We start from the raw sequence: 13,401 nt of genomic DNA, 5'->3' as shown, positions 1-13,401 counted from the left end.
TGTCTGATCTCTTCCAGCCCCTCTCCTCTACTGTTTTTCCTCCCTTTGTCCCTTTTATCCCCTTCTCCCTTGTTTTATGAACTATGTTTCCCAGTTCTCCTAAACCCAATGAGCTCCACCCTAACCCTTTCTACCTGCTTTTATTTCTGGTTGTTCTCTCCGCATCCTCATGAGATTATTTTACTCTCTGATCATTCCTCCTTGTGAGAAGCATAATACCCGGCTCCCTATTCTTTTATATAAGCATGATCTTCATTCTTGGTTGTGCAGCAATAAGGAACCGCACATAGGAGGGTCTAATGACAAGTCCTTAATACACATGTATGTATATACATATATACAGTATATGATACATTTAAGGTTACGGTCTATTCTACATCTGCATACTGATACTGCCTATTTTTATTTTTGGGATGTGGAGTTTTTCACTAGATGTCAGGGTATTACCGTAAATCTGTTCTTGTTATTTTTTGAAAATGAAACAAAATGAGATTAACCCCTTCATGACTGAGCTAGTTTTCAGGTTCTGTTCATAAATGACTGACACATTTTTTACATTTTTGCTGTGTGATTCTTCCACAGCAGTAATATACTTTCTTACTAAATGTACCCACACATATTATATATTGTTTTTTAGAGGACAGATAGGGCTATATAATTATATCACATATGTGTACCTAACCCCCCCCCCCCCTCACAAAAAGCTTAATTATTTCATTAATTAATGCCTCAATACTGAGACATTAATGAATGACTGTTAAATGCTGAGAATCAGCAAATACCGGCATTACAAAGCCTGATATAACTCGTCATGTACAGTGTACGTGGCCAGTCATATAGGCACAAAGTGACAAGACGTACACTGTACGTCTCCCGTCACGAAGGGGTTAAACATAGAGTGTAAAGAGTGGGGTGACACTGACATTTCCACCAGCTGCATTTTAGTGAGACACTGCAATCAGGAAAAACAGACACATTACCATTATATGGCAGTGGTGCAAAAGGGGGGAATGTTCATTTGTACAAGTTCTTCATGAGTATGTCAATGTATCTATGCAGCTTGCCACTTTCTCTTGGCAGTGACCATGTGATATTTACCTTGAGCAAGTCCATACCTTTCATGTAATGAACCATCTCTTTGAAGGAGACTGGGGCAACCTAATTGTAAAACATAAATATAATGGTAACATGTCTGTTTTCCTTGTTTGCAGTGTCTCACCAAAATGCAGCTGGTAGAAACTATAAAATGTCAGTGTCAAGCCAATCTTTCCACTTTATGGCAACACTTAATAACAGAATTGAATACGCATTTAAGCCAGTACAGGTGCCCAATTTAGAGACAAACATCAATGAACTAGAACAATATACTGTAAGTATGCACCTTATTCCTTCAATGGTCACAGATGTCGCTGCAATATTTGTGGCTACAACACATTTTCTGATCCCTTTAGGGGGAGGAAGAAATATTCTTTTTTGCTGATCTGGAAAACATTACATATAAAACAATCACAATATTTTGCTGTTCCAGCAAATGTATTACTAACAACACTGCATAGAACAGAGAAAGAGAGGATGCAAGGCTGCCCATAAAATACATCAGAATAGTCAAACAAGATATTAGGATAGGATAAAATATTAGACAAAAGGGCTGAAACAGGTTTTCCTTTAACCCTTTGGCTGCCAGAGCCATATTTCCACACATTAAAATGCACATTTTAGGCCTGGACATTATTTATATTATAATATAAAACATTAAATATTGATGCCAGAGACACTAACTAGTATTCTTAGGGGGAAGTCAATAAGAATAACCTCTGCATCTCTCTCGGGACATGTGTCCTTTAAATTACTAGATTAACACAATTCATTTTCAAAGTTTAGCTGAACAAACTGAAGAGAAAAGCCAATTGGTTGGTATGCACAGCTGCTCCAGATTCTGCCTGCTCCAGTTTTAGTAAATTCCTCCATTGAAAATGATTGTCATAAGGTTTTTAAGAATTACCAAAAAAATAAAAGATGTTACCTGTTGGCATGGAGCCATACAATGGCAAAATTAGCAGACCTTCCACTGAAGAGTCATAAACATCATGGCGATAATCAATTAGCTCAGCCTTTTGGAATAGTATGTCACAGGCCTTCTCAATCTCTGACTGACCTAAAACAGGCAGAATTATTATAACTGCAATAAAATAATAAAAGAAATACTGACAGATCACAATGACACACAGAGTACAGCAACTTTAAAAAGGAATAAAGTGGAAAATTGGCATTTATAAAAAAAAGATTTGGACACAATGGGGAAATGTTAGAAGCTTTGTAAGGTTTATATGGCTGTCCTCGTCCCCTTTGGGGAGATTTCCCATCACTTCCTGTTGTACCATCAAGACAAGCATTTATAGGAAACCTTCGCTATGGAGATAGCAATATAAGTGGAGCAAAGTTAAGCAATAGCCACTTTGTTCAATGCTAAGGCAAACGTGTAGGAGTTCCACTTAGTGGTACGGAATGGAAACTAAATGCATGTCTTGGCATACTCAGTCTCTTAAGCCTATGACACGTTCGCATGCAGTGTGTGAGCTGAGCGTGGTCAGATGAATGACTGCATCTTCAGCCAATTGGCTCGTGCGTAACAACCCAATGGACTTCGTATCCTGACTCGCGAGCCGATTGGCTGAAGATGAAATTTTTCATCTCGGCATGCTCAGCTATGCGAGCTTCGCATGCAGTGTGTCACAGGCTTTACACTCCGGCTCAATATTTATTAATTTATATAGCACTAACCGTGCATTTTTACGTGCGCTCAGGCCTTACGCTAGCGCCGGCCCTGCCCCCCTCCTCATACATTCCTGTCACACAGCGTCCCCCCTCCCCATACATTCCTGTCATACAGCATCCCCCCTCCCAATACATTCCTGTCACACAGCGTCTCCCCCTCCCCATACATTCTTGTCACACAGCGTCCCCCTTTCCCCATACAATCCTGTAATACAGTGTACACCTCTCCCCATACATTCCTCTCACACAGTGTACACCCCTCCCCATACATTCCTATCACACAGTGTACACCCCTCCCCATACATCCCTCTCACACAGTGTACACCCCTCCCCATACATCCCTCTCACACACAGTCCCCCCATGTTCTTCTCAGTGGAGGGCGGGGGGGGGTTCCAGCCAATAGACAGGGGAGAGGCTGAAAGATTGGCCAATCAACACTCTTTCACGCAAGGTAGGCATGTGATACACACCCAACTAAGGAGAGGAGGGGAGGAGCTCAGTAGGCAGCTGCCCAAAGACAGAGAGGAGACCATGCTCCTCCAAATCACACACACCATACTGTCACACCCACCCAGGCCATGTCTGGAGACACTAGCACCAGCCCTGGGTTTCGGTGTTGTTCTTGGGGTTATTAGGTTGTGCCCAGGCACGCCTAGGTTCAGATTCAATGCAAAAAGGTAATTTTTTTAAAGTTCAGAATGCATCACATCTTTCTGATGTACAAAATAATATATACAGATATATTTAAATCTATACAATTTTGCAGTACTATCAAATCATCTTACCTGTAAGAAAAACAAGGATGTCTCCAGCAGTCTCATTTAAATGCGTCTGTAGTGTGACTTTCACAGTCTAGAGAAAAATATGACCATGATACAATGTTGCGTTAGTTTTTTTTTTAAAGAATAAGCACACTTTTAAAATGTTTTGGCTTCTTTCATATAACGAGGCATGGAAATCTTCTTGCCGCCAGCCATTGTAGTTTACTCACTGAACTAACTGACTTTAGTCTATCAAATATTGTAAGTAACAACGGGATGAGGAGTTTGGTGTTTTTCTTGCAAAGGGGGCTGTGGGAGGTGTGGGCCTGTTTGTGTTACTGTATGAAGGAACCCAAATCAGAAAGGGCTTTTCAGTTTTTGCTGGCACTCCCCTTTTAACACTAAATGCATTGCATGAGAACATGTGAAGGTTAGCGGTAAACCCCGGACTTTGCTCTCAACGACAACTTTGATCATGATGCAGAACATGGGAGACAAGCACACCAGGTACAATCTACACATCATAATCAACAGGCAGTGGCCGACTGAGAAAGCAGTGATTACCTAACAATGTTTCGCCATGCAGGCCTATCTATTTTTACATCTTAAAATAACAGAGATAGGCAGTTTTGCAGCGAGTATTGGCATATTAGACAACCATCAAGAAGACCAACATTGTCATTTTTAAAATGTCCTAAATGGCTCCAGTAATTAATGTATGTGTAAACCCAGGGTAGAGGGGGAGAGAGTCTGTGGGGACCCGACTAACAGCCAAGCGGGTCCAAGGCTCAGGGGAGTATTTCTTTTTTATTTTACACCCTAGACCAAAATGAGCATTTAACCCGTGCAGGGGTAGCCCCACTGCAAAGGTTCATGTTGTTTCTGCTTGGAGTTTGTCTTTAATATGTGAAAGTACTGAATCACAAACCTCTGTAATGTACGCAGTGTTGTCTTTGTCTCTTGGGCCGATAAGGTTAAGGAATTTCTCTTTAATTGGAAAGACTTTTCCTGGAATTGTGACTACTGGACAGTTATTAAAGAACTCAGAAAGTCGTTCAATATCCAGTGTGGCAGACATCACAATAACTTTGAGGCGGTACTTCCTTTTTGGAGAATGCTTTGATATGAACTGTTTTCTCAGCAGACCAAACAAAATATCCTTGAAATGAAGAAAGAAAAACACATCATGACTTAACTTTATACAATTAAATAGGAATTCTATCAGCAAGCAAAGCAAGCATCTTATTTTCCATACATACATATAGTACACTGCACAGATGTGTTCTGAAGCACCATTTCTAATAAAAATAACAGCCAAAGTTTAAAGTTTTATATTTAATAATGAATGATTGTATATTATTAGTGGGTACAGCTGTCGTTGCTGTATAATTTACCTGAAGTTTACAGCAACTATTAGACCTGATTTACCTGAATTTTACAGCAGCAATTAGAACTGAAGAAATTACTTGGATAAGATATGAAACGTCTTCAGCATTACCGAACAAATCCAGCTGAATGTGACAAACTACTACTAGATAATTTTTTACTTGACTTTCACACTACTTGCTTGCTCTTCCATTTTTAAACTATATTCCACTTGCTCCCTCTGCTGTGTATGTATTGTCAAACCTTTTTTTTTTTTTTAGTTTTGGATAAAGTAGAGAAGGTCTAAAGTCTGTACCAGGTAATTTTTTTCATGTATCAGTGGGGAAATTTCTCTTCACTTCCTGTCCTTAAAACACAACTGGACGTTAGAGGAAACCTACCAAAGTGAGGGGAATTCCCCTCTTAGACAGATGTCCCTAGAACAGGTGTCTCCAATAGAAGGATTTCCCTTCAATGTTTGTTCTGGGGATTATCCCTCGCTCCCATCCTCGGTGACAACGGGAACTCTGCAATAAAAACTTGACAGAGTGTCTAACCATTTCTATCCAAAACGAAAGAATAAAAAGAAGTTTTGCCTAGAGATACAGTTTAAATGTCAGAGCCTTAGTAGCCAGTAGAAGCTGTGCCACTGGACTTTTAAATGGCAGGAGAGGAAGTCTCTCAGTCCTGGCTTTGGCAGAAGTTTAGGCTCTATTCACAAGCTAGGCCTGGGACACAGGGTTTCATCGAGTCACAGAACTTGTTTTGAAGACTGAAAAAAAAGGACATACCCCTGCCTACATACTGTGAGCTTTGACACTTTATAGACCAAGACATTTTTACTTGCTGTGACACATCTGTGTTCACTCATGTAAGATCTGTCGCACATACTTGCCTTGAGATAATGAATAACAATGAAGCATGGCCATTGTCCAGTACGACTAAGCAGAAGACAGAGCCTACATATGTCAAGAGCCAATATGGATGCTTCCATGTGCATGCATATTTAGCATGTATACAGAGTCAAGGTTTTTTCAACAGTGACTTTCACTGATAGAACACATCAATATATATAATATCTTAGCTTAAATTACTAAAACAAAAATACTGCATATAAAAAACATAAAATGTATTTCACCTTGTTTATGCAGATTTGCATATATACTTACAGTACTTAAGCTTCGTTCATGAGCTTCATCCAAGACAATTGTGCTGAATTTCAGGAGATCGGGGTCTGTCAGAGTGTGCCGTAATAAACACCCATCAGTCAGGTACATAATATCAGTCTTCTATCGGGTATAAAATTGTTTACTAGGTTACAATGTAAGTAGTCAATTTACGCATACTCACAACATGCTTTTTTGTTCCATCTCCAATTCATAGTGTACGGCTTCATTCACACCTACAATGAAGGTGCATTTAGGGATTCCTGTGTCGGGAACTCGCAAATTCCTTCAGTAGGAATCCTGAATCTGCCATTAAAGTTGATGATCAGGGGACAGCAGAAGCATTTGAAAGCGGCAGTGTGCTGGCGCTCCACATGTAATGGCATGTTATATGATTACATGCGGTTAGGAATCAGTCACTATCCCTGGACGCATGAGTGGGTGACAGCTGCGGCTTCTAAATGGTAGAATTCCTGCTACAGAAATCCCTAAATGCATCTACATTGTAGGTGTGAATGAAGCCTTGGGGCCTGTTCACACCCCCTCCAGTGCGTTCCAGGGCAGTTAGCTGCTGTAATGCCCTGGATCGCATTAAAAAATCCTCTTGAGTTCTGGGGCTGGAGGGGGTGTGGCGGTGCATTGAAGAGCGATCGCCTGCACCAGAACATGTAGCACATCAATGTCTGCGTTCCAGTCCAGTGCAATCGCAAAAAATAGTGCTTGTACTAGGACACAGACAGCAAAAAAATATGGTGAGGGCAAGTGATTAGTTCATTTAGTCCAGTTGGAGCAGATTGTTCTCGGCAAACCATACACAGAATTGTAGTCCAACAGGATTTGAGTTACTTGTCAGGTAAGAGAGAGGACGGCAGGCAGCCAGCAGAGAAATTGCTGGAATATACAGTCCAATTAAGTTTTGTTGTACTTCGCCTAAATGTGACTGTGTTTTTATAGTCATTTTTAGTAAAAAGTGGTAAATGTTTTTCGCCATGTATCCAATATTATCCTTTCTTGAGGAATATAAAAAGAACTGCCATTGACATATCGTAATATTTATCATGGCAGGGATTCTGCAACAAGCGAGTCTGACCATACTTATAGAACTTTGATATGGTCCACAAGTAAATATGAGCTCCTGTCATTTGGGAGAGTGTGGAGCACTGGTATTTGGTTCCGAAGGAAGAAAGAGTCAAGCTGCGTTTGTTGTGTTTTAATTTTTTTTATTGTTGTGAGCAAAAAATATACTGACAGGAGTTTTAAAGTGACACTAAACCTTATAAATACATTCAGTTACTTTACCTATTAACAAAATTGTAACTTATTTCTGCATCACTCGGCTGTAGATCTGCAAATCATCTCTGAATTGGTGCCGACACTGTCCTTCCTTCTGGAGGGTGGCTACTTTTGTTCCCCATGGTCCCTGTGTGTGTTGTAATGTAGCCACCGTTCCAAGCCAGCTCCTGTGATGGACTACAATCTCAATACAAGTTAGTAAACTAAACGGGACATTGTAGTCCATTCTGGGAATGAGCTTGGAGCGGTGGCAACAGGGACCATGGGGCACAAAAGTATTCACCTTCCAGAAGGAAGGACAGTGTCAGCACCAATTCAGAGATGATTTGAGGGTCTACAGCTGAGTGATACACAAATACTATACTTTTTTGTTAATAGCCAAAATACTTGAATGCATTTTTAAGATTTAACTCCTGAAGGACGTGTCACTTTAACCCCTCTCTATCCAAAACACAGAAAAAACGTGTTGGCTTTACATACACTAACTTTTTTACTTTTGATAAATCATGGACAATTCTACCGTATAACTCACTGTAGGCAACTTTGGATACACTTTGATGAATATAAACACAAATCCTTTGGAAGGTATAACAGCTCCTATTTAAAATGCATATTTAGCTGTTAGAAGTTTGCTTTTAAGGGGGGAAAAAAAGGTTTCATAATAAGACCTACCTGCGAAGTACAGTCATCAAATCGTACTTGGTAACCAACAGTACTTCCCAATGAGCAGTTCATTTCTTCTGAAACTCTCTGTGCAACAGATATGGTGGCAACTCTGCGTGGCTGCGTGATACCAATAATGCCATGCTCTGCAAACCCTTTCAATCAAATTAAAAGTCAGTTATTTGACTATCTACATGGGAGCTGTTAATAACACAAAAAGGCTTATCTGTTAACCACATAAAACACTACAGATAGGATTTCAGCTATATTACCCAAAATTCTTAAAGCTTAATTCTGGACCCATTTTTGGGGGGACAAAAATAGGAAAGAGGTAAATATTATTTCAGGTTTTTTTGTTTGTTTTTATTTTGTGACCCTATTGGGGAACTTTTCCCTCCATGTCCCTGAGGCACCAGGAAAATAACTTTACTGATCCTTGGAGCATAATAATTAATTGTATTATCAGTGTTTATGCATATTGGTAATTACATATTGTTTTGCAGAGTACACAGATCCCTTTGTATCAGTCCTGTCCCTCACCAAAGCTCACAATCTGACCCTTCTATCACACCTTCATGCACTGTACGGGACATTTTAGAGGAAGACAATAAATATCTCAGTATGTTTTTGGATTCATGAGGAAATACACACAGTATTAAATAAAGCTCTTTGTGAAAATCAATATTTGATAGACATTTTCTGCACCTCAGAAATAAACTGGGGGGAATTTATCAAAACTGGAGCAGACAGAATCTGGAGCAGTTGCCCATGGCAACCAATCAGCTTCTCTCTTCAGTTTGCTCAGGTAATATATGAAAATAAAAGAGAGAAGCTTATTACAGTGCAAATCTGCTCCAGATTTTTCCTGCTCCAGTTATGATACATTCCCCCCATTGTGTATTGGGAAAGAACCCTTATTCTACCCAAGGACATATTTCAAAATCTTGATTGAAGTTACCAATTAAAAATATCAGTAGATTGTTTTAAATGAAGAAAGATAAAAAAGGTGAAATTATAGTTAGATTTTCTTCTCTGAAGAGTTGAGAGAAAGGCGTCCAAACATCTAGGACACTATCAAAGAAACAGCAAGATGACAGTTGGAGGTGGGATTATACGGGGGCTGGCTTAATGTTTTATGTCATTGTCTAAACCTCCTGAAGGCGGCAGTATAACCCAAATGTCTAAAAATTACTATACTGTTGTGTCCCTTAATGGTTGAGAAAGAAAATTGCATCTGCGTAATTACTTTGAGATAAAATATTCTGCCAGTTAGCTTGTTACCAAGCATTTAAAGGGTGGCAGGGTGCTGCCGATAAGTTCATTTCGTCACATTTTCTAAGTGAACTTACCCTTTAACAGGAAATAAATATTTTTGTATTCTGCAAACTAGGTTGCACATAGCTGTTTTATCTTCCTCAGAGCTTTCATAGCACCAAGCCCAAGGCTCTGTATTTTCTATTTCTATATTTTGATGGAGGTTTTTTTTAGAAGAGGTAAAACAAACAGCGCCTTCTCCTAGTGTATTAACGTTTATTGGATTGAGTGTAAAAAAGTAATAAAAAAACTACTCACATAGAGGTATAGTGCAATGAGCAATAGGAATACAGAGCGGCTCCCAGAGAATAAACTTTAATGTACTAAGAGATGGCGCTGTTTTATTTTGTTTTACATGTTTCCTGAGGATACTTCCTAGTGGCCTTGAGAATGGCAGCCTTCTCCCTCAAGTTTGACGTTGAAGCATTTCTCATGCTGAGCGCTATGGTGTACTACAATTTTTCTCTCTCTGGACATTTGGTTTTTTAGAAGACGATACAACTATAACAGCACTTTACATCTGTGGCAATATTATATACTCAACTGAGATGCATTATGGTGTACATTCATCAGGATTGCAACCAATGATGTTAACAATATAAATATACATAAGCAATTTGAATGGTGCAATAAAATAAAGTTATATTATATGCAGCATGATGTTTACTGTGACACAGTACAAATGGTATAAGAAACAGGATTTCCAGATGGTGACTATCCATATACCTGAAGGGTCTGGGTGGATGTAGAAAGATAACAAAGGAAAGTCAAGATAAAGAAATTGTGAGCCTTAGGGAAAAAGTAAACAATGTAAAAGAAAGAACTAGAAAGTGAAGGGGCCAAAAATACAAAAAGAAGGAAAAAGATGGATGTCACTGTGCAAGGCTCTGAAATTAGAGTAGGTGTGTTGAAGAGGCAACAGGTACAGGCCAAGGCTCTGTATTTTCAAATGTTGCTCCTAGCTACCACTTCAGAGCACAGCCCCTTCTCACTAACTAACAGAGAAACACTGGGGTCAATCTGGAAATATACTGTATATAAGGAAAAACTGTTGACAGGCAGGTTTTTGTTCTTTACACCAGAAGAGACCATGTAAGTCTCTTCTGCCATAAATGCTCCAACATACCTGTCAGCAATTTGTTTCTGTGCAATGAGCCGCACATGCATAGCTCAGTGCACAGACCCAACATGCCGAGATGAAGTAGCTTCAGTGCGCATTTGTAGGAGTTACAACATGTCGGATGACCAATCAAATGGCTGAAGATGGCGAACCCGGAAGATTGGGTGAAGATGGCAGCACCAGCGACAGAGGGGGGATTGGACAGCTCAGTGCTGGAGGTGATCTTCTGCAAGGTAAGTCACACATAATATACTTATATGCTGTGCATATTACAACATTATAGCAAACAACTCCGGGGGGCTTATTTTTTTATTTTTACCTACCCCTCTTTACTTCCGTTTTGATTTACTAAGTGAGAAGAAGCTGTTTACTTAGCAAAGTGACAGTAATAAAGTGAACCTGTGTTCATTTTGAATACCCAATCATGCGCAAGGAATATTCATTAAAAAATAAATAACTACGGGATTTTTGCTAGCACATAATCCGTTAATTGAAGTGTACACAGCTTTATTTCATTTACATTGAACATTCACTTTGTAAAGTGAACAGTCACTATTCCTATATATTCTCTATGAATTACATAGTTACAACCTGTTTGAAGAGTGGGTGAGACAGAGCCCCAAGTATGGAGTTTAGAGTCACAACTTGCATATTAAGTAGAACTAGAGACAAAACCTTTTTATTGGTTTTGGATAGCGTAAGGCCTCATTCACATAGCTAAGAGCCAGCGTGCACGGCCGTATAGGGCCGTTCCCGGGAAGGACAGGTGCTGAGTGTGATTGTACGCAGCAGCCTGTTCTTCTCCATGGGAGTACACCGCCGTACGCTCACCCGACCTGCACATCCAAGCGGGTGTGGGTGTCAGCGCTCGGATGCAGACAGTACTCCCATAGAGAAGAACAGGCTGCTGAGTACAATCACACGCAGCACCTGTCCTTCCCGGGAAGGGCCCGATACGGCCGTGCATGTCGCACGGATCTGTACGGGCCGACACTTAGCTATGTGAATGAGGCCTAAGGGAGAGTTGTAAACCCTGTCAGCTTTTTTTTTTGCATCTGCATCCCATTGGAGAGATTTCCCTTCCTGTCTGACAGCCAAGAAGGAAGGAAGTGACAGGAAATCCTCTCAAAGAAAGGAGCATCCCTAGTGGTCTGCAGAGTCACCAGAACCATTGTCCCCATTGGAAGATTTCCCGTCTATTCCGGTTCTGGTAACAACCCAAAATGTGGGATTTTCTTTCACTTTCAGCGATAACAGTGACCAGGACAAATAGGTGAATCTCCCTAAAAGGGACACAGACAGTAATAAAAGCCTGACGTGTTCTAATCCCTCTCCACTCTATTTAAAACTAAAGATAGACATATATAATACAATGACTGGATGCAAACATTCATTTACCTGCTTTGTAGAGATACTGAGGAAGCTGTGTAGTTTTCCCACTGCCAGTTTCTCCAGTCACAATAAAGAATGAAGTATCCCTGGCCACCTGGACAAGCTTATCTTTGCATTTTTCAATAGGAAGTCTGGGTAGGTAGGCTTTTTCTCGAGTGCAGCTTTTACCAGGCCTCCTTTTAGATTCCATTTCACTGTTCTGTAAAATAATGGGTGGTGTAATATCAGTAAACGGCTCATTTCTAGCACATTCTCAGCATGCAGGTTATACGCAGACTCAGGAGTCCATTGTATTGTTATACAAACCTTCCCATCAAGAGGTAGATTAGCTGATTCCAGGCGAAGTGAAAACATAAGGCAGACATTTAGAAAACACCTGTCTAATTATGAACATGAACAGTGTTCGTTTATAGCACGCTACCTCGCACAGCTTCTGCGTCAATATTTAAATATTTATTCACATGATCACACAGCTTGGGATATTATAAACACTGATAGCATACAGTACAATGAAACTGCAATCCCATAAACAGCAGCCCTTGTTTAAAGGGAAATTCCACCATGAATAAACAAATAATAAATGCACACTTCTTCAGAAAAGAAAAAAAAAATGCATTTTGTATTTTTTTTTGCATTACAGCCAGCAAAGCATTGCAACCGCCATCAGAGGATCATGGGTGCAATGCTCTGTTTCCTGCAGACTCTTCCTCTCATCCATGTACGTACCGCTGTCTACTGTGACCATGTTTCATGCTACTTCCTGATTATGCATGCAACATGATCAGAAAAGTAAACTTAGCCTTTAAGACAGACCTGGGCCGTATCCGGCCCTTGGTCTGTAAATGTCCAGCCCACCAACCTGCGCTCTATTACAGCTGGCTGACAGTGGATGCACAATTAAGGCTGGTGCATGCACTGCAAGCCATTGCCCAGCACAGGTTTGCGATTGGTCCGTGTTTGGACTGTGTTTCTCTTTGGTCCTTTGTTGGTAGGACTGCTGGCGTCCTAGCAAGCAATGAAGTTAGAGGTCTTCCTCTGCCGTCTTTGGTTGCTAGGACCGCTGAGCGGGCATGTGTAGTTTCCTGCCCAGCAGCGACTAACGCAATGTACCATGCAATGCATACTAGGCGTTACAGCGCAGCAGGTACATTGCATGCACTACTTTTTTCAACTGCACAGCAATGCATCATGTTATGGTAGCACATGTTGCGGCACAGTCGATCGCATTGTGGCTGGGAGCTGCGTTTGGGGAACCATTCAATTTGAGTGGCACTGCAACGCACCTGCCTCACTATAATGCACTGTCAGTGTGTTGCGCGTTACCATGCGTTAATCAATTCAGCCCTCCACAGCTGTCCCAGTTTCCAATGTGGCCCCCTGAGAAAAAGAATTGCCCATCCCTGCTTTAACAGTTTTATCAATGTCAAAAGCTCTCCAAGTCTGTCAATCACGGTTTCATTTCCTGTAAGCTCTTGTCAATGGCAGCTGCTAAGTGGATTTAGAGGGAAGCTACTTAGGGGTTTCATAACCCCTAAGATAGAGGTGAAAACT

The 13,401-nt window shown here is 40.6% G+C and overlaps 1 protein-coding gene across 4 annotated transcripts in view; it reads right to left on the bottom strand.

Annotated features, from left to right (window-relative positions):
* The window catches only part of DHX40 (DEAH-box helicase 40), a 41,810-nt gene extending 29,755 nt beyond the window's left edge, over nucleotides 1-12,055 (bottom strand). For 3 of the 4 annotated variants that reach the window (XM_018571525.1, XM_018571528.1, XM_018571527.1), the window contains exons 1-7: nucleotides 11,857-12,055; nucleotides 8,034-8,179; nucleotides 6,072-6,191; nucleotides 4,466-4,696; nucleotides 3,562-3,628; nucleotides 2,024-2,155; nucleotides 1,382-1,481 (exon numbers count right to left, since the gene is read on the bottom strand). In XM_018571525.1, the coding sequence (XP_018427027.1) occupies nucleotides 1,382-1,481; nucleotides 2,024-2,155; nucleotides 3,562-3,628; nucleotides 4,466-4,696; nucleotides 6,072-6,191; nucleotides 8,034-8,179; nucleotides 11,857-12,040 (980 nt within the window). In that variant the 5' untranslated portion in view covers nucleotides 12,041-12,055. The remainder of the gene's footprint in view (nucleotides 1-1,381; nucleotides 1,482-2,023; nucleotides 2,156-3,561; nucleotides 3,629-4,465; nucleotides 4,697-6,071; nucleotides 6,192-8,033; nucleotides 8,180-11,856) is intronic. The other variant, XM_018571526.1, reaches the window with a different exon arrangement.
* Nucleotides 12,056-13,401: the final 1,346 nt, after the last annotated feature.

The sequence above is a fragment of the Nanorana parkeri genome, unplaced genomic scaffold, assembly GCF_000935625.1.
Source record: "Nanorana parkeri isolate BGI_ZX_2015 unplaced genomic scaffold, ASM93562v1 scaffold1775, whole genome shotgun sequence".
Classification (NCBI taxonomy): domain Eukaryota; kingdom Metazoa; phylum Chordata; class Amphibia; order Anura; family Dicroglossidae; genus Nanorana; species Nanorana parkeri.
The sequence above is the reverse complement of the archived record's forward strand: the minus strand, read 5'-3'. Positions and strand labels throughout refer to the sequence as shown.